Source organism: Maniola hyperantus, chromosome 7 (genome assembly GCF_902806685.2).
Source record: "Maniola hyperantus chromosome 7, iAphHyp1.2, whole genome shotgun sequence".
Lineage (NCBI taxonomy): Eukaryota > Metazoa > Arthropoda > Insecta > Lepidoptera > Nymphalidae > Maniola > Maniola hyperantus.
The window spans coordinates 2,890,167-2,912,033 of NC_048542.1; the positions used below are offsets into that span (position 1 = coordinate 2,890,167).

General features: G+C 36.8%; 2 protein-coding genes and 2 long non-coding RNA genes across 5 annotated transcripts; 1 reads left to right on the forward strand and 3 right to left on the reverse strand.

Annotated features, from left to right (window-relative positions):
- Positions 1-830: 830 nt before the first annotated feature.
- Positions 831-5,346, reverse strand: kappaB-Ras (NFKB inhibitor interacting Ras like 1). 2 transcript variants are annotated; one of them, XM_034970279.2, is made up of 3 exons: positions 4,887-5,346; positions 3,773-3,942; positions 831-3,483 (listed from the first exon to the last, which is right to left on the reverse strand). In XM_034970279.2, exons 1-3 carry the CDS (start codon positions 5,107-5,109, stop codon positions 3,223-3,225), a joined length of 654 nt encoding a protein of 217 aa, XP_034826170.1. In that variant the 5' UTR covers positions 5,110-5,346; the 3' UTR covers positions 831-3,222. The 2 variants fall into 2 exon arrangements, with proteins under 2 accessions (XP_034826170.1, XP_034826171.1); XM_034970280.2 differs by having other exon boundaries at positions 4,899-5,345.
- A 197-nt stretch (positions 5,347-5,543) lies between these two features.
- Positions 5,544-10,583, forward strand: Dpm1 (Dolichyl-phosphate mannosyltransferase subunit 1). Its single transcript, XM_034970278.2, has 5 exons — positions 5,544-5,706; positions 5,792-6,002; positions 7,422-7,612; positions 8,136-8,219; positions 10,433-10,583. Exons 1-5 carry the CDS (start codon positions 5,582-5,584, stop codon positions 10,566-10,568), a joined length of 747 nt encoding a protein of 248 aa, XP_034826169.1. The 5' UTR covers positions 5,544-5,581; the 3' UTR covers positions 10,569-10,583.
- A 7,797-nt stretch (positions 10,584-18,380) lies between these two features.
- LOC138402546 (uncharacterized) lies at positions 18,381-19,520 on the reverse strand. Its single transcript, XR_011236916.1, has 2 exons — positions 18,774-19,520; positions 18,381-18,676 (listed from the first exon to the last, which is right to left on the reverse strand). It is a non-coding gene; the product is annotated as an uncharacterized lncRNA (long non-coding RNA).
- A 369-nt stretch (positions 19,521-19,889) lies between these two features.
- LOC138402553 (uncharacterized) lies at positions 19,890-20,756 on the reverse strand. Its single transcript, XR_011236921.1, has 3 exons — positions 20,489-20,756; positions 20,157-20,273; positions 19,890-20,001 (listed from the first exon to the last, which is right to left on the reverse strand). It is a non-coding gene; the product is annotated as an uncharacterized lncRNA (long non-coding RNA).
- Between the last annotated feature and the right edge of the window lie 1,111 nt (positions 20,757-21,867).

Here is a 21,867-nt window from a genome sequence, read left to right on the forward strand (position 1 = left end):
AGAGAGCCTTGTCGCACTGTAACCCGTCACCGCCGTGAGCCGTAGTAGCCGTCTGTAGTGATACAGAGCACGGTCTCCTCTCAGAGTGAGAAAGGTTTTGGCCATAGTGTACCACACTCGCCATGTGCGGATTGGTAGACTTTACACACCTTTGAGAACATTATGGAGAGCTCTCAGGCATGCAGGTTTCTCGATGCTTTCCGTTAAAGCAAGTGATATTTAATTAATTAAAACGCATAAACTCCGAAAAGTTTGAGGTGCGTGCCCGGGATCGAACCCCCGACCTCCGATTAGAAGGCGGACGTCCTAACCACTAGGCTATCACAGCTTTAAAATACACATTATGTGAAAATTTCAATACTCTAAATTACGGACCACTGACACAGTCCCTCTTTGGTTAAGTACGAAACCCTAAAAATCTAAGTCATGAAAATACTGCAGACTTTTAATATATTTATTTTCGTAAAGCTCTCAACAGGTGGCGCTGCATTACAGTACACCGCGCTAAACTTTCTCTATGAACGGATCCTATATACGTTAGACATGAGTTTAACCAGCACTTCACCGAGGACGGTGAAGTTATCCCACTTCTGATATAAAAATTTTTGCATTTCACACATTTTGTGTGAAACATAATTCATGAAACCGAAGAAATTTAAAATTATCTAGTTTCAACCCGTATTATATTAAAAAGCAGAAGACATATATGTTTGTTTTGTTGATTGAGTTGGTTTATCAATCAATCAATTCACGCCATGACGCCACAACGGATCGGCGTGTCTTTTCGGAATGGATTTATAGTTAAAGACATAATAAATAAAATGCGTGAATCTCTATTGAGACATTTATTTTCATTAATTTTATTTGAAAATTAAAATTGTAAACAATGAATAAATGTAAATTGTAATAGGTACTAATACTTAAAACATGGAAATTCATAATAATAATATAACTAAGTTTTGAAGCATATTTATTTAAGCGTAGGTACACATCGTACAACAATAATAATAATAATCTTACAACAAGTATTGCACTAAAACCAATAAAATAAATAATACTTTACACCTACTTTAATACTAAATTCGAGTTAAGTACACTGTAGCTAATTCTATGGTACACGATCTCTAACTGAAGAAGAACGTAATCTGTGATCTGTCACATATATATACCCACAGATATGCAACTAGCGTGGCCCTCTCAGTCCCTCTCGCTCAAGCAGAGTACAATTACTTATGAGATGTTATTCCTTCCATTTTACGTCCCTGTCATTGAGACCGACAAAACGTCATATAGGTATGAGTGACAGAGATAACGCTCTACAAAGACGAAATGTCATTCTAAAGACCGATGTACATTACTTTCTGCCGCGTACTGTACACATATTTTATTTACACAAATCGTTTTACAATGTCACTTAAGTTTACAAATTTTCCTATCTATACCCCTAGTATGTACTTATGTGGTGTTAGTGATAAGAATCTAAAATAAATGGGGTGTTTCATACATAATTAAGGAATGCTTAAAATTTTATTATGTGTGCGTTTGACAGTGCTTGCTCGCGACTGATTGGTCCCACATGCACGCACACTTACGCAATGACCATGTAAACGACGTTACCACAAGTAAAGTTCAGTAGCCTTCGTGAATTGCAAGAACTGTACTCGAATTCGAGATTACTGCATTGTCCTATCTGATTGTTGTTTTTATCAACTATTTTAAATAAATAAATAAAAAATAAAAATATTGTTTATTCAATCAAACTTTTAAAAGTACTTTTGAATCGTCAAATGCATCTACTACTGATTCGATGGTAATTCATTTAAAAGGTAGGTAGGACCTATGCGATTAACGAACGCGGTCAAAAGTAATAAACATCGATCTTTAGAAGGAGATAGCAGATTTGTAGAGCACTGTCTCGGTCGTTGAGACCGACAATACGTCATATGGGTATGAGTGACAGAGACAACGCTCTACAAACCTGAAATGTCATTCTAAAGGCCGACGTTTATCACTTTCAGCCGTGTACTTTACTTTGCTGTCGTTCTTTTTAGTATTAACTCTATGTAGGTACCTACTGACTTTTATCAACACAGCTTACTAAGCTGAGTCTTGATTTTTGAAATTTTGTATACTATGGGTTTTCTCTATAACATAGACACCTCACTATGAAAGGTTTATTTAGAGATTACACCCAAGCGAATCTGGGGCGAATCAGCTAGTGTTTCACGTGTTGATTGGATGCTTTAAAGATTTAAGTACTATACAAAACAACCGTCTATTTAGGTCCCTAAACAATTTATATCAACAATTCATTATCATTGGATAAAAAATTAAGTAAACACATAATACAAACTCTTACATCATAAATATAATACATAATAAATTTACTTAAAATAATATTCGAATGTCGTGAGATTCATAAAAACTTCATCTTAATTAAATAACTAATTATAAGTACACGGGCATACATTTAAAGTTCAAACTTTATATTATTTTAATCATTCAGAGGTCTAACTTAAATATGTAACCAACACAGCTCAACGGATTTTGGACCAGGTTAAGACTTTTCTGCTAAAACCTTCATGGCTGATAGCAAAAGGGGCATAGCCTAAAAACGTCATGTTACATAGCGTCGCTACGATTATTCTTCTGAGTGAGTTTACTCAACGTGCTGAGCTGTGGGAAAGTCGTTTTATTTTGGACCGGGTTAAGACTTTTCTGCTAAAACCTTCATGGCTGATAGCAAAAGGGGCATAGCCTAAAAACTTCGTGTTACATAGCGTCGCTACGATTATTCTTCTGAGTGAGTTTACTCAACGTGCTGAGCTGTGGGAAAGCCGTTTTATTTTGGACCGGGTTAAGACTTTTCTGCTAAAACCTTCATGGCTGATAGCAAAAGGGGCATAGCCTAAAAACGTAATGTTACATAGCGTCGCTACGACTATTCTTCTGAGTCAGTTTACTCAACGTGCTGAGCTGTGGGAAAGCCGTTTTATTTTGGACCGGGTTAAGAGTTTTCTGGTAAAACCTTCATGGCTGATAGCAAAAGGGGCATAGCCTAAAAACGTAATGTTACATAGCGTCGCTACGACTATTCTTCTGAGTGAGTTTACTCAACGTGCTGAGCTGTGGGAAAGCCGTTTTATTTTGGACCGGGTTAAGAGTTTTCTGGTAAAACCTTCATGGCTGATAGCAAAAGGGGCATAGCCTAAAAACGTAATGTTACATAGCGTCGCTACGACTATTCTTCTGAGTGAGTTTACTCAACGTGCTGAGCTGTGGGAAGGCCGTTTTATTTTGGACCGGGTTAAGTTTGGAAGTCATGAATATGAAGGGCTCGTATAAGGATGGTCGGTCCATGGCAGAGATCTCGAAATGCCGTATTTTCTCCCGGGAGCACCAGTTGGCAGCTTTGGAGCAAGTGTTTTCGAGACTGTTGAAGTCGTCAGGGCCAGTTCTGTTGCCAATAACCATCATTACCACCTGGAAAATACGATTTTAAAATATCAGCTAATCTAAATATATAAATGGAACAGGTGACTGGCTGACTGACTGATCTATCAACGCACAGTTCAAACTACTGGACGGATCGGGCTGAAATTTTACATGCAGATAGCTATTATGACGTAAGCATCTGCTAAGAAAGGATTTAAAAAAATTCAACCCCTAAGGGGGTGAATATGAATTAACATAAGCTAAGTTAACATTTATTGTAATATTTTCATTAAAAAAAAACAAAGTTTTAATATAAATGTACTTTTTACTTTTCTACCTCTTTTTTATCCTTATTCCTGTCGATATCTTTCTTCAAATAGATCAACACATCGAGCGACTCAGGCCTGGTGGTGTCGTACACCATGACGAACCCCTCCGCAAAGCCCAGGTAGTGGCGTTGCAGCACTTGGTTGGATGTAAGCTGCATAGTTGGTGACTGGGGTGGCCCTGCAAGCAAAATTTGTTAGCTTGAGATGTTGCCAGGATTAAATTGAGCCTCAATAGCTCAACGGGTAAAGGAGTGGACTGAAAACCGAAACGTCAACGGTTCAAACCCCACCTATTGCACTATTGTCGTATCTACTCATAGCACAAGCTTGACGCTTAGTTGGAGAGGAAAGGGGAATATTAGTCATTTAACATGGTTAATATTCTTTTCAAAAAAAAAATTAAAGGAACACAGATCTCCTCTCAGGATGAGAGGCTCCACGGTACAGTAGCAGATCTGAGCCAATTTTGTAATCATAAATTAGCCCTACTAAGAATCATACCAAAGGTATCATATTATTATTTATATATTATATATTCATAGCACTTTGAAAACTGATCCCCACTGATGGGGATTTTTTTTGGGTTTGTAACCTGTTCACCGTTAAATTCTAAACCAATTTTGATGATATTTAGCATAAATTTATGCTATCTTAGATAAACATTTTGAGATTCATACAAGTTACTTAAAACTAAAAAAAAAATTACATTTTTATCCATACTAAGATAATAAATGTGAAAGTGTGTCTTTTGTTATCTCTTCATGGCACATCCAATCACATAACCAATTTTTATGAGTACAGAGAAAGCTTGCATTCTAGAGACAGACATAGGCTAAGTAGCCTATTCCAGGATATTTTCTATTCTAGCCAGTTTTTCCAGGATAAAACTTATCCTGAAAACACAAAGAGTTCCCACAGGATTTTCAAAGACTTTTATCCATTATCCTAGCCTAGTCATAATCTTCTAGCATAAAAAAGCATATACCCGCATTATTTAATAGAAAGGTGCATAACTTGGCAATGCTGGTGCAAATTAACTGCTTTCCTAATAAAAAATATTACACTTAACAATAACCACCAAGCCTCAGCAGTAAGCAATAAATAAACTAACTTGAAGTAAACCTTTCAACTCGCCTGTAAGGGGAGGCTCCAGCCCCGCTGTATCATAAAAACACACTCGCTCCTTCGTACCTCTATCAGTTTCAATATTAGCCACATAAATATCTTCTATAGTAGGGTAAAACGAGGACTTTAAGTTCACATTGCCGTATATAAGTTGCTCTAAAACAGCCGTTTTGCCTACCCCTTTCATCCCACACACGACTACTTTACTAGTTTTACCCATTTTTATCAAAAAAAGATAATTTCACTTAGAAATCTGTTAAGTACTTTCACTAAAACATTTTTATTCTTAAGTACTTTTTGATAACTAGATTTAATGTTAGATATACTTAGAGATCTATAAAGTTAATATCTCACACATTTTTTTCGTTAAAATTCCTTAATTTAAAATTTTAAAATATAAAAATAAAATTATTTCAATTTCTATACATAAATATTTCATAAGTTTGACAAATAAACCTCGTTTCACGTATACTAAATAACTATATTTATAACCGTAGAAAAACGTGACTTTTTTATCAATGAGCAGAAAGTACCGTTGAAAGAAACGTTATTTTAGGCACCGTCCACATAAAAATAGAGTGAATGGTATTTTCAGTAGTTCATTCAAAGGCATGTCATAACATTGTTACGTCAAATAATTGACAACATATGTTATTGGTCCGTGATTGACAATTCATATTTGGTTTGACAGCATGGCTTCCATGGCAGATTCCGAAATTACAAAAAGTGATAAATATTCAATATTATTACCCACTTACAACGAAAGGGAGAATTTGCCTATCATAATATGGCTTATAGTGAAATATCTGGACCGTAGGTAAGGGAAACTTTTCTTAAAACCAAAAAAAGTATACACCATAAAAACACCGAAATATTTTTACAATTTTCCTGGTTTTCTTCAGTGGCTACGACTATGAAGTGATTGTAATCGACGATGGAAGTCCCGACGGTACTTTGGAAGTAGCAAAGCAGCTGCAAAAGTTGTATGGATCGAGTAAAATTGTTTTGCGACCTAGGGAGAAGAAACTAGGTTTAGGTACTGCGTACGTGCACGGTATAAAACATGCTACGGGGAATTTCATCATAATTATGGACGCTGATTTAAGCCACCACGTAAGTCATTTCTAAGTATGTATACGAAGTGTAGAAGTTTACTATATATATACTATACTATACTGGGATCCTTCTTAGATGGAAAGTTTTGGCCTTCTGGTTTGGTGTTTAGAAGATATAAAGAGCGATTCACGAATACCGCCACTAAACACACCAGAGTATGATAGTACACCAAACAAATATTGATTTTTTACCTTAGAATCTAAAATTTTATTTTATTTTATATTTGAACTCTGTAATAATATGGGTACAATTTGCCTGAAATAAATAACATTATTATTATTATACTTTTTTATATCTATACTAATAAACAAAATAGAATTGTCTACCTGTAATTTCGAAATAACTACCACATAGCTCATATGTTTCTTTGAACTGTACCATAACTAAATCACACATCACATATCAGCTAGTCTACAATATAAAACTTTGTAAAACTTATACAGTGAACATGATAGACCAGTGGCTCCCAAACTTTTGTTGTTTTATTTATGTTTGACCACTTATATCTGTTGCCCTGTTTTATGCATAAATAATATGGTGATCAATTACTTTTGTCTAACTGGCTGGGTCCAAGCTAAGAATTTAAAGTGAAGAACTTCAGCATTTGCTTATCTGTGTATAACTTAAAACTATAACTTAAGAAATTAAAAATGTGTATGTACCATAGATAGAATTATAGGTAGATGTAAGTACTGTGTAACCGCATATGAGATAGCGATAGCACGACGTAACGATGAATAACACGACAATTATTACCCTTGTTTAGTAGTTAATATTTGTATTAACCGATCAACAATATTTGTATTAAACGTTTTTTATGTGAAAACAAGTAAATAACTCATGAGAAATACAATTACGCCACAAATTCTCTCTCTCGAAGTTTGTTTTGCAACTTCTTGTATGTATTCTTGAAAAAAACCAGTTACACGATAAGAGACAAAAAATATGTTAGCTGCGTCTCTGTTTATCACATTAGTAACTTTATCTGTACTCTTTTTAGTGCGAATGAGAAAGCAAACGTTCCTGCATTACCTTTATTACTCTATCTACGGCATGTACCAGTGTCATACTGTGGCGTGGTTTCCATAAACCTGTCATGATATCACGCTTTAAAAAATTTCAACCTTAATGACAAAAACTATGGGCCTCATAAGAAGACTTGGAAGACCCCCTACTAGGTGGACGGACGACATCAGACGAGTCTCATGGAGCCGCTGGATTCAGGCAGCGCAAGACTGTGGTGTGTGGAAGTCCCTACAAGAGTCCAGCAGTGGATGTCTATCGGTTGATGATGATGATGATGAATGACAAAAAATTTAGTGAAGTTTCATGGCAAAAAGTTCTTGAAGAGAAAAGTTAAAAAGTTCTACTGCATTACAATGTACTGCTACTACTATAAACCTTGTTCTTTTACAGCCCAAATTCATTCCAAGCTTCATAGAGCTCCAGAAAAAGCATGATTTTGACTTAGTGTCAGGCACTCGTTACAAAGATGGTGGTGGTGTTTATGGATGGGATTTCAAGAGGAAGCTGATATCCAGGGGTGCCAACTTCATAACACAACTTCTGTTAAGACCCAACACTTCTGACTTGACTGGATCCTTTAGGTATGTTGGTCCTATTCTGTTCTGGTCATCTGGTTCTATTAACCAACTCAGTTATCTGAACTTATTTTGATAAATTAATTATTATGAATAATGTTAACATGAAGTTTAATCTGAATCAGTGTTATTTTTTTAGTCAACAGACAATAATTTTTTTCACAAATTAATTTGATCAGTAGGTATAAGTCCCGCAAATTGCTATTTTGCTGGAACCATGTCTCATTAACATCGAAATGACGTCATGTTGACGTCAGCCGAAATAAAAATATACCATCAGCACGAAACTTCAGTCTAGTGCTGACGTCACTAAAATGGCGGCCACGCTTATTAGCAATTTGCGGGACTTGTAATTTCATGTCAAAAGTACGATTTTAGCCCTCCTTTTAAAGGTGAACCCATATTTTTGACATTACAGATGACCCAGTACAGATACAGTTATAATGGCTTGTGTGAAGTCATTTTGTACAGACTATATTATGGTCATTCAATATACATATATAAATATATTACTTTTATCTTTTTTTAGATTGTACAAAAAGGATATACTGCAAAAATTAATAGACAGCTGTGTATCGAAGGGATATGTTTTTCAAATGGAAATGATTATTAGGTATTTATTACACACATTATTACTTTGTATTTAAGGCATTAAGCAATACATTCTCATTCCCAGTTTATATTTATTGGCTACAAATTTTCATAAAGCGATCATCTGATCTCCAGAATCTATATATTTATAAAAGGAGAAACTTACTGACATCAAAGTACAGCTCAAATCGCTTTGGGTTGAGATACCTGAAATTTGGATTGTTGGTTACTATTACAACATAGATCCTCACTAACAAAGGATTTTCATATATTTCCATTTCCACACAAGCAAAGCCATGGCAGGACAGTTAGTTATGGATTATTTATTATTATTATTATATATCATTTGCTCTCACGCCCGTGTACAAAATAGATACATATAAAAGCCAAAAAAGTTTATAATATACTTACATACATAAAAATAAATAAACCTACATAAACATTACATACATACATATTTGTACCGGGCGGAGGGTTACACCCCGGCAGGGGAGACCAAACGGCCGGGGGTCAGGGCGACAGGTGAAGAAATCGGCGGACTATCCTAGCCGAGTCCAGCAAGACCGCTTTTTGCATCCTGGCTGCGAGCGAACTGCCACGGAACCCCAGTCGCCTCAGATGTTGAGCGAGGCTGACTGGGATCAACCCATTCGCAGATATGACGATTGGGATGATTTCAGTGGACTCCACATGCCACATGTCGGAAACCTCGTGAGCCAGATCGAGATACTTGCGCTTTTTCTCCGTCTCAGCTCTCACGAGGTTCTCGTCATACGGAATGGTGATGTCCACCAAAAACACCCTCGACTGTGCCCGGTCCACCACCACGATGTCAGGCTTATTCGCTAGAATAGTCCTGTCCGTGATGATGGACCGGTCCCAATAGAGCCGGACTCCGTCGCGCTCGAGTACCGGCACCGGTATGTACTTGTAATACGGCAGCCTCTCATCCAGGAGACCGTACTTCAGAGCAAGCTCTTGGTGAAGGATTTTGGCTGCTTGGTTGTGTCTGTGCAGATACTCAGTGTTGGCAAGCGCTGAGCATCCCGAAAGCACATGTCTGAGTGACTCGCCGGGATGGCGACAAGCTCGACAGATGTCGTGAGTGCCATCCTTCAGAATGTACTTTCGGTAGTTCCGCGTCTTGACCACCTGATCTTGTATCGCACAGACAAAACCCTCGGTTTCCCCGAAGAGGTCACCAAAGCGCAACCACTGCACGGACGCTTTTTTATCTACGTGTGGCTCATTAAGAGCTTTAAAAAAGCGTCCGTGCAGCTCCTTCTCCCTCCATACGGCCTCCCGGTCAGAGGTGCTAAGTACCACCGGTTTCTGCCACTCGGTTTGGGCTAAGGATAGTGGGGTGAGTCCTTTATCACATTCTATGACCTCTCTATGCATGGGGGACCCCCTCATCGTCTCAAAGTAGGTTCTGAGGTTGGCTATCTCCCGGTTATGCATGGTCTTGACGCTCAATACGCCTCGACCACCACACTTCCGGGGGATATACAACCTCATCACAGACGATTTTGGGTGGTGCATGCGATAAAGAGTCATAGTTGTGCGGACTTTTCTGTCCAGGGCGTCAAGTTCGGTCTGAGTCCATCTGAGCACGCCAAAGGTGTACATGAGAACGGGCATGACCCAGCCGTTATAAGCTCGGATTTTATTGGCGCCTGACAAATAACTTTTACAGATTTTTGTCAGACGGCCAAAAAAGGCCTCGCAAACAGACTGTTTCACGTCCGTCTCTTTTACCCCTAGCGACTGTGACATGCCCAGATACCGGTATGACTCAGCTTCAGAGAGGGTTCTGATGGTGGACGGCTCGAGACTCATCTCAGCCGAATGAGTTACCTGTCCCCTTTCCACATGCATGACCGCACACTTGTCCAGCCCAAGCTCCATCCTGATGGAATTGCTGAAGTCAGTAGTGACATTCAGCAGCTCCTGCAGGCTATTATTATTATTATTATTTAATTAGAATGGGCATAAAGCCCAATTACACTAATTAAATTACTAACTAGCATAAATATACTTACAAAAAAATTGAAATTGAATTAAGTTAAAATTACAATTAATAATAAATTTGTCATATCAAAAAGCAAAATTATAAATTTTCACTGAAGTGCAGGATTAGACCCATGACGCATGGATATACAAGAAAGTCAAATCTTATTTTTTTTTAATCAACAATTATTTAGTTTTACTCTGATGTAAATTTTTATTTTTCAGAGCGAGGCAACTAGACTACACAATAGGCGAAGTACCAATAACTTTTGTTGATCGCGTATACGGAGAGTCAAAACTTGGTGGATCCGAAATCTTTCAATTTGCCAAAGCATTATTGTACTTATTTGCTACCACATAAAGTATAATATTTTATGTTGAAATGTATTACTAATTCAACCTTGTAGTTAACTATAAAAGCAAAGTGGTTGTGTCTGTAAATTGGGCGCAAAAATTTGTACAGTACGCGGCCGAAATTGATGAACATCGGCATTTAGAATGACATTTCAGGTTTGTTGAGCGTTGTCTCTGTCACTCATACCCACATGACGTTTTGTCGGTCTCAACGACCGAGACAGTGCTCTACAAATATGCTATCTCCTAAAGATCGATGTCCATCACTTTTGGCCGTGTACTGTAGAGGGACTTTACTAAGCAATGATGTAATTTTTTTGTAGCAAGAACAAACAATAATAATATATAATAATATGATATAACGTCATTGAAAATTTAATAAGAGCTTATTTATTTCTCATAATAGGGATGTAAAAGGGAATAAATAGAACAATAATATTTTTTAATAGGTATTCATGTTTGTTGATCGACAATAATGCAAAATGCGCTGAAAATCGCGAGTTACAGCTACCTAGGTAGGCTAAGAAATAATTATTATATAAGTAATAAGTATAATATTGAAGTATGTGTATAAAGCGTAAACGGAATATTTTCTGTATATTGGTTAAATAAACGTTAAGTACAAATACTTGTTTTCTTGTTTGTTTAAAAGGCGGTTTACACCATTGGAACCAACCACCACCAGAGCCCAGAGGTCACCTTGGTTGCATCAACCAAATTGGAAAACAGTCTACACGGTAGTGTGGTTGAACCAATTTGTCAGTGCTAAAGCTACTACGAGTAGAGTTATAACCTACACTACATTTCGAAACATTGTACAAAATCTTTCAGTATTTCAAAAAATTGGCAATAAGTAATGTGCTAACATCTTTAAGTTTTTGTGAGGAAGAAAATGTTCTCCAACAGCGCCCCCCTGTCAATGTCATTCAAGTGCCAAGAGAGCCTTGTCGCACTGTTGTCTGTATTTGCTTTTAGTAGCGAGGGATGCGCTCACGACCAAGGTGGTTGTTGAACTTGAAAGTCGCTCAGATGACCAACCTAAAAATGGTTGATTTTATAATATCAAACTCAAGCAAGGTGACCTCTTTTAACAAACAACTGTTCCCAAAATCAAGACTTTATTAATTTCAATGTTTAAATATAAAAAATTGAAATTTATATGAAACATCTTAAACATTTAAGAATGAATCCTAAATCGAATTATATAAAAACGATAAAATCGTTTGAAGGTAGGTAACTTGTAACATGTTAGAATAAATACTTCTTCGTAGGTATTAGGTTTATTTATAAGCTCAATAATAAATGTCATTCTCTTTTGTTTGCTGTTCACATCAACATGTCAACTAAATAAAAACTGACGAAGAATATCCTTACGTATTTTCTTTTAACAATTGGTAGTTGAATCAACTACCAACAGGTTATGGGTCATAGCATAGCATACAGTATCTAAGGAAATCGTGATGGAAACGAGAGATGTTGAGAGATCGCAAAGTTCCCATATGTCAGGTCTTCCAAGTATGGAAAAATTGGACGGTAGTACGAATTATGGAACATGGAAGTTCCAAATGGAACTACATCTAATTCATGAAGACCTTTGGGAATACACAGCGACAACACCAAGTGCTACCGATGTACAAGGTATTAAAAAGGATCAGAAGGCTAGAGCAAAAATCTGCTTAACGCTAAAACCACACTGTTTAATTCACGTTCGTCAATCAAAAACGGCAAAGGAGTGCTGGGATGCCTTGTGCTCAACTTTCGAAGATCGAGGCGTAAATAATCGGTGCTATTTACTGGGCAAACTGGTTAGTCAGAAACTCAGTATGTACGAATCTTCACAAAAATATGTAACTGAGATCATGAGTATCGCTCAAAAACTGAATGATATAGGAAAAGAGCTGGACGACGAGTTGTTAGCAGCGCTCATGTTACAAGGTTTAGGAGAAAAATACGCACCTCTACGAATGGCAATGGAAAACAGTAATATAGTACTAACTACTGATTACGTAAAAATGAAGCTTCTACAATTGGAGAAGAAGGAGCAAGGCGACAATGAGGAGCCGTCTACGAGTGCCTTAGTTTCTACGAAAACCAATTTTTCGAAAAACAGAAACAAACAACAACAGAAAATACTGAAATGTTTCATTTGTAAAGGACACCACAAAGCAATAAATTGTCCATCTAACCCATCGAAGAAGAAGACGAACAATAATGGTCATCAAGTCAATTTCACTGCATTATCTACTACAGAGAGTTCATGCAAAGGAGAGTGGATCCTTGATTCGGGCGCGTCATCTCACATGACTTGTCGCAAGGATTGGTTTAGAAACTATGTAGAGCTAGAGAAGCCTGTACAAGTTACATGCGCGAACGGGAGTAGAATAAATGGAGAAGGTCGTGGTGATGTATGTTCGACTAGAGAGTTAGAGTTTACGGTGAGTGAAGCTTTGTATGTACCCGATTTAACTGTGAACTTATTGAGTGTAAGTACGTTAGTTAATCGAGGTATTGTAGTAGTATTTTCAAAGAGAGGTTGTGAGATGTATGCAGAGAATGATTGTGAGATAAAAGGTTCTGGGAAAAAGATGTGCGAGGAAGAGAGAGGGATCTATAAATTTAGATCAAAACCTTGTACATATAACTCGTATGTTTCAGCTTTGAACACAATTGCTGATAATAGTTTTAGATTATGGCATCGGAGACTCGGTCATCTAAGTTTCAACTATATGAAGATATTGAGAGACGAAATGGCTGAAGGTATTAACTTTAAGGATGCCGAAGAAGTACAATGCGTTTCGTGTCTGAAAGGTAAGCAGACTAAGCTACCTTTTCCAAAGAAGAAGGCGAAGCGAGCTACTGAAATTCTTGAGTTAGTACATAGTGATGTTTGTGGACCTATAGAAACTCCGTCATTCTCAGGCAAACGATATTTTATTACTTTTATTGATGATAAAACAAGAAAAACCTTCGTTTATTTTTTAAGAGAAAAAAGTGAAGTTTTTTCTGTCTTGGTTGAGTTTAAGATTTTAGCTGAATCACAAACTGGCAGAAAGCTTAAAATTATTAGAACCGACAACGGGACCGAGTATGTCAATAAAAGAGTTAGTGAGTTTTTAAAACAAAATGGTATTGTTCATCAGCTAACTGTGGACTATACACCAGCTCAAAATGGAGTGAGCGAGGGAGCCAATCGAACGATTGTGGAACGAGCAAGAAGTATGCTTGCTGAAGCAAACTTACCAAAAGTGTATTGGGCGGAAGCTGTTCAAACGTCTGTTTTTCTGAAAAACAGATCACCTACACTGGCGGTTAAAGGAAAGACTCCAGAAGAAGCCTGGACTGGAAGGAAAATAAATTTGAGTTTTCTGCGTATTTTTGGGAGCAAAGCATACATGCACATTCCAGATGAAAAGAGGAAAAAGCTTGATCCGAAAAGTTTGGAGCTAGTTTTTGTAGGTTACTTCGAAACAACAAAGGGTTATCGTTTATTAGACCCGAAAACTCATAAGGTATACAAATCTAGAGATGTTGTATTCTTCGAAAACTCTAAAGATATCGACACATCTAAAAATGAGGAGAGAGTAGTTGAGGAAGTAATAATACCTCTAGGGAATATAGAAGAACCGGATGTGCAAGATATACCCACAATACCAGAAATACCAATTAGTTCAGAAGAAGTTATTCAGATGGAGAATGATATAGAGACGAGAGAAGAACCTGGATCTGGGGTTATAGAGAGTAATCCAGAAACAGAAATGGAGAACGTTGATGAAGGTAGGAGATATCCTTTAAGAGAACGTACACCTACAGTGTTCAAAGATTGTATTCTATATCATACAGTAGCAGTAGCTAGAGATGAGCCACTGACTATAGAAGAAGCCTTGTCTAGAGAAGACAGTCACATGTGGAGAGCTGCAATTCAGGAGGAGTTGAAGGCTTTAAAAAAGAATAACACGTGGACTTTGGTGAAGCCACCTGAGAGAAAATGCAACATAGTAGATTCTAAATGGTTATTTAGAATTAAAGAAGAGGCGGGAGGAAAAAGATATAAAGCTCGCTTAGTTGCAAGAGGCTTCAGTCAGAGAAGAGGCATTGATTACTTCGAAACTTTTGCGCCCGTGGTCAGGCACAGTTCGTTAAGGTTACTAATAGCTTTGACAGCTAAACTAGGACTTCATATAGATCAAATGGATGTGAAAACGGCGTTCTTAAATGGACATCTTGAAGAGGAAGTATATATGAACCAACCTAAAGGCTTTGAAGAGCAAGGAGATTACATCTGTCGTCTGAACAGGGCATTATATGGTTTAAAGCAAGCTCCTAGAGCATGGAACAAAAGACTCAATGAGACGTTAGAAAAACTTGGCTTTCATAGATCCAAAAATGAATCATGTGTTTATTACAGAGGTGACAAGCAAAAAATTATCATACTTGCAGTGTATGTAGATGACATACTTATTTTTTGGAATGAAGAGCAAGAAATGAAGAAGGTTAAAGAAGAGCTAACGTTGAATTTCGAAATGAAAGATTTGGGAAGCGCTAAACTTATGCTTGGAATTAACATAACACAGGAGAAAGATGGGATAAGTCTTGACCAAGAAGATTACATAGGCAAGTTATTACATGCATATGGAATGGAAGCTGCTAAACCAGTGACCACACCTTCGGTTCAAGGGCAGAGGTTAGAGAAACCTGGACCCGATCATGTATCACCTAATGTACCTTATCAAGCATTAATTGGCTCACTTTTGTATGTTGCCGTGTGCACGAGGCCAGACATAGCACATACAGTGAATAGTCTGAGTCAGTTTAACGAGTGTTATGATGATTGCCATTGGATAGCATTGAAAAGAGTTCTCCGATATCTAAAAGGAACCAAATCGTTAAAACTTAAGTACTCTAGAGAAGCAGTACAGAGAGAATGGATTGTGGGATACGCAGATGCCGACCACGCCGGAGACCGAGATCGCAGGTCATACTCGGGATCAGTTTTTCTGTGCCAAGGAGGAGCTATATGCTGGAATAGTCAGAAGCAGAAAACAATAGCATTATCTACTGCAGAGGCAGAGTATGTGTCATTGTCGGAGGCTGCTAAAGAGGCTGTATTTCTTCGACGGTTCATGGCTGAACTAACACGGAAACCTTGTGAAGCGATAACTCTATACACTGATAGTCAGTCAGCTATGGCTATCGCACAAAACCCTGTACATCATCAACGTACTAAGCATATAGATGTACGATATCAGTTTATTCGAGAAGCAATAGAAAATGGTGAGATTTCTCTGATATATAAAGAAACCTCACGTATGGTTGCAGATGTGTTAACGAAAGGATTGATGAGAGGTAAATTTGAATGGTGTGTAAGAGGAATGGGATTAGATGATGCATGAGTATAGAGTGCAAATGTGTGATAGTAAATTAGAATGAGTAAGTGACGAGCTTATGAATATAAGGAGGAGTGTTAGAATAAATACTTCTTCGTAGGTATTAGGTTTATTTATAAGCTCAATAATAAATGTCATTCTCTTTTGTTTGCTGTTCACATCAACATGTCAACTAAATAAAAACTGACGAAGAATATCCTTACGTATTTTCTTTTAACAATTGGTAGTTGAATCAACTACCAACATAACAGCATGGTAACAGCACTAGCATTTTTTTTCTTATTCGTTCGTGATTGCTGCAGAGTTGCAATGTACTCTGTGGTTGCTTAATTTCATTCATTCCAAAGAGTATATAAGAAAAAGGGCGGGAAACTTCGTACTTGGCGGACGTGAATTTTTCGTGCTTTGATTTTATTAATTTGTAATTTCAATTTGGAAAAGGATTGGTGTTGTTTTATAGTGTTAATATTGTAGTTTTAGTGACATTTTCATAGTAGTTAGCTGTATATATAGGTAAGTTTTTAAATTTAGTATAGTTTTCATTTCAAACTTATGGAAACTAGGCCTCCCGATCCCGGGGGGTCTGATCCCCTAGGATCGTTGAATATTACATCTAAAATGGACGTATTAATTGCGGCAGTTGAGTCGTCAATGGACACTGACGTTTCCGTTGTGTCCAATGCCGACCAACCGTTAAAAAGAAAAATATTTTCACGCATTTGTATGACCTGTAACAAAAGAAAAAGGAAAACAAAAGGTCGAGATGGAAGAGAAAGGTACAGGTGTGAATGCAAGTGTGAACCTGACAATAATAAAGTTCAGAATACCCCTTACCCAAATCCACAAACTGAATCCACAAATCCCACCGATAATAGTAATCAATCTTCATTGCCAAAGCGTGTGCCAATTGGTCGTGCTTATTATCAACAATCCGACAATGCCCCATATGTAATACATGTACAAAAAGAAATTGAAAAAACTGATAGCTCAACAACTCTACACCCAATAACTTTTGGTAGATTTTTAAAAAACAACAAATTTAGTGGTGTTGTGAACGGAAGCGTAAAACGTGTAGGTAGAAATCGCATTAGTATGGCGTTTTCTACCTACTTGGATGCCAACAATTTTTTAACAAACCCAATACTTGAACCCGCAAAATACAGGGCGTTTATACCCACATTTAATGTTACTCGCATGGGTGTGGTAAAAGGTGTCCCTAATGATTGGTCTGAAGAGGAAGTCTTACTCAATATGAGTGTTCCACTTGGTTGCGGACCAATCATTAAAATCAGGAGGATGAAAAGAAAAATTGTAGTGAATGATGTAAACCAATTCATTAACACGGGGACGGTAATAGTTACTTTTGATGGGCAAATACTGCCTACCCGGGTATATATGTGCTACACTGCTTTACCTGTAGAGTTATATATTTACCCCACTGTGCAATGCTACCAGTGTTGCCGTTTTGGACACGTCAAAAATCAGTGCCGGTCAGTGCCAAAGTGTTATAAATGTAGCCAAGGGCATTCTGGCGACACTTGTCAGGTAGAGGAAGAGTATTACCGGTGTTGCCTATGCAAAGGTTCCCATCAAGCCATAAATAAAAAATGCTTAGAGCATAACAGACAGAGAGCAATAAAAGAAACCATGAGCAAAAGTTGTATTTTGTATATGGAAGCAATTAAAATACATCCACCAGTTTCAAACATGTCATATGCCGAAGCTTTGGTTTCAACGCCTGTGCCATCCTCTTCATCACAGGATATACATGGTCCCCAAAAATCTAAACTTCCATCTAGTTCAAATTCAGTGCCGAATTTGTATAAAAAAACAGTCTTTATAAAGCCAAGATCACCCTCAAAGCATAGCAAAGGCTATGACCGCTCTGCCCACTCAGAAATAATAAGAGATCCTGTTTTACCTAAACAAAAGTTTAATTTTAATAATAATAGTTCTGAAAATAACATGAACATGGCAGACATTATTAAAATATTAATTCAATTATTATCACAATCAAATATAGTTACACCGTCCCACGTTGCCACAGTAATTGAAGCCTTATATCAAATCTCTAATAATAATGGATCACAGAGCCAGAGTGATTCAGTGGAATTGCCTGAGCCTCAACAGTAGAAAACAAGACTTAATATATCTTATTAATAAACATGATCCCTTTCTAATCTGTCTCCAAGAGACATGGTTAAGAGGGGAATTTTTGTTCAAAATGCCGGGGTATGTTTGTCTCCGAGAAGACAGACCTGATGGGTATGGCGGAGTGGCCATACTCATCAGAAATACTCTGACATTTACACCTATCACTCTACCTGTACATAGCGATAACTTATCTGTTATTGCAGTTATTGTAAATAGTATATGTTATGTATCTATATATTTCTCTCGTCCTAATAATGAAATATTTAATGAAATAAATGAAATTTTTAATTTTTTACCGAAACCATTTTTATGTTTAGGGGATTTTAACTCTCATCACGAATTATGGGGATGTTCCACATCAACCTTCTATGGAGAAAAGTTGTTAGATTTAATAAGCTCCCATAACTTGTGCATTCTTAATACTGGGTCTCCAACACGGTTGGCACGGACACCTAGTGCTCCAGATTTGTCCATTTGCACTCCTGATCTAGCTTCATCTCTCACCTGGTCAACCGCTGAATCTACTGGTGGTAGTGATCACTACCCTCTAATTATTACTTTCCCTTTTGAAAAACCTCTAAAACATGTAAGACAGCCACGTTTAAAACATAAACTGACAGATGCAAAATGGAGTTTGTATAGTGCAGCTGTTGAAAAGAAAATCAATAATTTACCTGAAATTAGTCATTTGAATATATTAGAATCCTCACAAGCTTTATCTGCAGCTTTAATTGAAGCTGCAGATGAAACTTTTCCAGTAAAAAGGGGTGAGTGCATGGAATTTATTCCATCTCCACCATGGTGGGATGTAGAGTGCACTAATGCTGTTAAAGAAAGGAAAGCAGCAGAAAAACAATTTTGTCAAAATATGACGGATGAAAATTTTGATAATTACTTAAAAATTGCCAATACCACTAAGGAGCTACTTAGGGTAAAGAAATATGAAGGATGGCACAGGTTTTGTAAATCCTTGAATCCTACTGTTTCACCTTCAATTGTTTGGCAAAATATAAGAAGGTTTAGATCTGCATTTAAAGATTCACAACAGAATAAAATATCTCCAGCTCTAGCAGAGCAAATCATGGATCGTTTGGGTCCTCCTTATGTACCTGAATGTCCCATGGCCTTAACGCCCCTAATAGTATCTAATGATAATTATAATAATGTAGATTTGAATTCGCCATTTACACTTAACGAATTGAAAGGCGTACTGTCATCGACTAAGGATTCAGCACCAGGGGAAGACGGGATTCCTTATTCCTTCTTATCGAATCTTGACGACAATATCCTCAGGTACTACCTTTCTTTGATCAACAACGTTATGATGGCGGGTATCGTTCCTGAATCCTGGAGGTCCCAAACTTTGATCTTATTACAGAAGCCGAATAAATCGAGTTCAGATCCAACATCGTATAGGCCAATAGCATTATCGGCGGTATTAGCTAAAACCACAGATTAATAGGGATACTACGTATCAGATGGCTCACGGGCAAACAAATTTTGACACCCTTGAAATGCAGCCCGACCGGTCGATCATCTGTCAAACTCTATTTTGCTATTTCTCTACTAACCAATAAGATCAGATTATTTGAGCCAATAGCTTAGCAAGATATTTTTTTAAATTGCCTCCTTTACGCGGCTCTGAATTCTAGTTTTGGATTTTAGAGGATTTTTTCCTGCAGCTTTAGCTTCTTGTATTTTGAACTTGTTTTATTACCTAAAGGGTTTTTTACTTAAATAACCTATATTAATCGATTCTAAAAATAAAAAACACATTTTATTTCAAGACATTTATTTATTTTCTTTTAAATCTTTTTTTAAATTTGTTATATGCATGTATATATATGTATATATCTTCTGAGTATTCTACTAATCTTCTTTTAGAAGTAGATGGCAAGGGTTCTGAAAAATAACAGTTTGGTTAAGGTAAATTATCAACATTTTATTAAAATCAAAACATAAAAGAAATTTTGATGTATATATTACTAGACCTAACGACCTATTAGTAATATTATAATGAATATTGTTTCAAATAATAATAAATTATATTTTCTCACCTAAAAGCTCATTTTCACTTGCTGATTGTGATGTTTGCAGCTGTGTACAATAGTTGTGGTCATTATATATATTTTTGGAAGCATAATAATTATGATCAAGGTCAATCTTCTCTGATCCTGAAAGTAAATTAAATATTAATCATTTTAAAATTAAAGGCCAAAATTAGTGCTACGCAGTGGTAAGATGATTCAGGCATAAAGAAATACATTTTCTTCGGTTTGATTGTAAAATATATGCTAAAGAAGGTTGTGATACATTGGACAAAGCAACTGGACTGTGATTAGAGGAATGATATCAACAATATACAATACACAAAGCCATGAAAACTTACTAGTACAAATTTCTTCAGAATCATGCAGTGGAATGGATGGAGTACCACTGAGGATCTCAGATTGCAGGAACAAAGTAGGAAATGCTGTTACTGCAAGACGAGATTTTTGTGTCACAAAACGGTTTTCAAAGTGCGACACACTTGAGACTTATTTTTAAGATCTATTGTACTTTTACTTCGCAAAACATCATAATTTATATACTTAAGCCACTTTTTGAGTCTTTTCTCACACAGCACACTGGAAACTTATGTAATATAGCGTCTTTTCGCGTACCTACTATTACAATCGGGAACACACACAGCACCACTAGAACAACAACTGATAACAAAATGGCGTCAGGCAGGTAGCAGGCAGTGAACGTGTGTTATTGTATCGTTCTGTGGCCGAATCTGTCAACTTCTATTTTGCTATTCGCATTTGTAAGGGAACGGAATTTGTATGGCCGTGAACCGCCCGTGGCTAAAACTGCTGAACACCTCATTAAAATCAGGCTGGAATGGTTTTTAGAACATAATACATTATTATCAAGAAACCAGTTTGGTTTTAGGAAAGGTAAATGTACCCTTGACAGCTTGAGCGTTCTTACCACAGACATAAGACTAAGTTTTTCTAAAAATGAGTCTTTGGTTGCTGCCTTCCTAGACATAAATGCCGCCTATGATAATGTAAATATCTCGATTTTAAAAAATAAATTGCTAGCCCTGAATATTCCTAATTTATTAATTAATTTTATTGTAAATATGTTGTACGAAAGATATATAAAGTATTCGTTAGATTCGTCTGAAAATGAAATTATATATAGAACTGTGTGGAAGGGTTTGCCACAAGGCTCTGTTTTGAGCCCTATATTATATAACATTTATACTTACGATTTGGACATTTCTGTTAGCAGATATGCAAATGTGCTTCAATATGCAGATGATTTGCTTTTATATGTTGCAGGGCCATCTTTGGATAATATTAGTGAATTGTTAACTTTAGCGTTAAATGCTTTAAAGTGTTGGTTATATAATAATGGGCTAGATTTGTCACCATCTAAAAGCTCTGTTGTAGTATTTTCTCGAAAGCGAAATCTCCCATCTCTTCATATTAATTACAATGGTATTCCGTTAGCAGTTAAAGATAAGACAAAATTTTTAGGCGTAATATTAGATTCTAAACTTACTGGAGTTCCTCATTTTGAATATGTTTCATTAAGGTGTGAGCGAAATTTGAATATTCTAAGGTGCCTTACAGGAGTATGGTGGGGTGCACACCCTTTTACAATGAGATTGTTATATAATGCTTTAATAAGAAGTGTTTTAGACTATGGAACATTCTTATTACACCCTGGTAATACAACTGCAGCTAAAAAGCTGGATATGATCCAGTCGAAGGC

Bases quoted from the DNA above. Each gene is read 5' to 3' on its own strand.
- kappaB-Ras (XM_034970279.2), bottom strand. From the start codon at position 5,109: ATGGGTAAAACTAGTAAAGTAGTCGTGTGTGGGATGAAAGGGGTAGGC. The intron at 3,943-4,886 runs GTTTACTTCAAG...TTTTGCTTGCAG, and splicing joins CCTTACAGGCGAGTTGAAAG to GGCCACCCCAGTCACCAACT. The intron at 3,484-3,772 runs GTAGAAAAGTAA...CGTATTTTCCAG, and splicing joins GGAATAAGGATAAAAAAGAG to GTGGTAATGATGGTTATTGG.
- Dpm1 (XM_034970278.2), top strand. From the start codon at position 5,582: ATGGCTTCCATGGCAGATTCCGAAATTACAAAAAGTGATAAATATTCA. The intron at 6,003-7,421 runs GTAAGTCATTTC...GTTCTTTTACAG, and splicing joins ACGCTGATTTAAGCCACCAC to CCCAAATTCATTCCAAGCTT. The intron at 8,220-10,432 runs GTATTTATTACA...TTTATTTTTCAG, and splicing joins CAAATGGAAATGATTATTAG to AGCGAGGCAACTAGACTACA.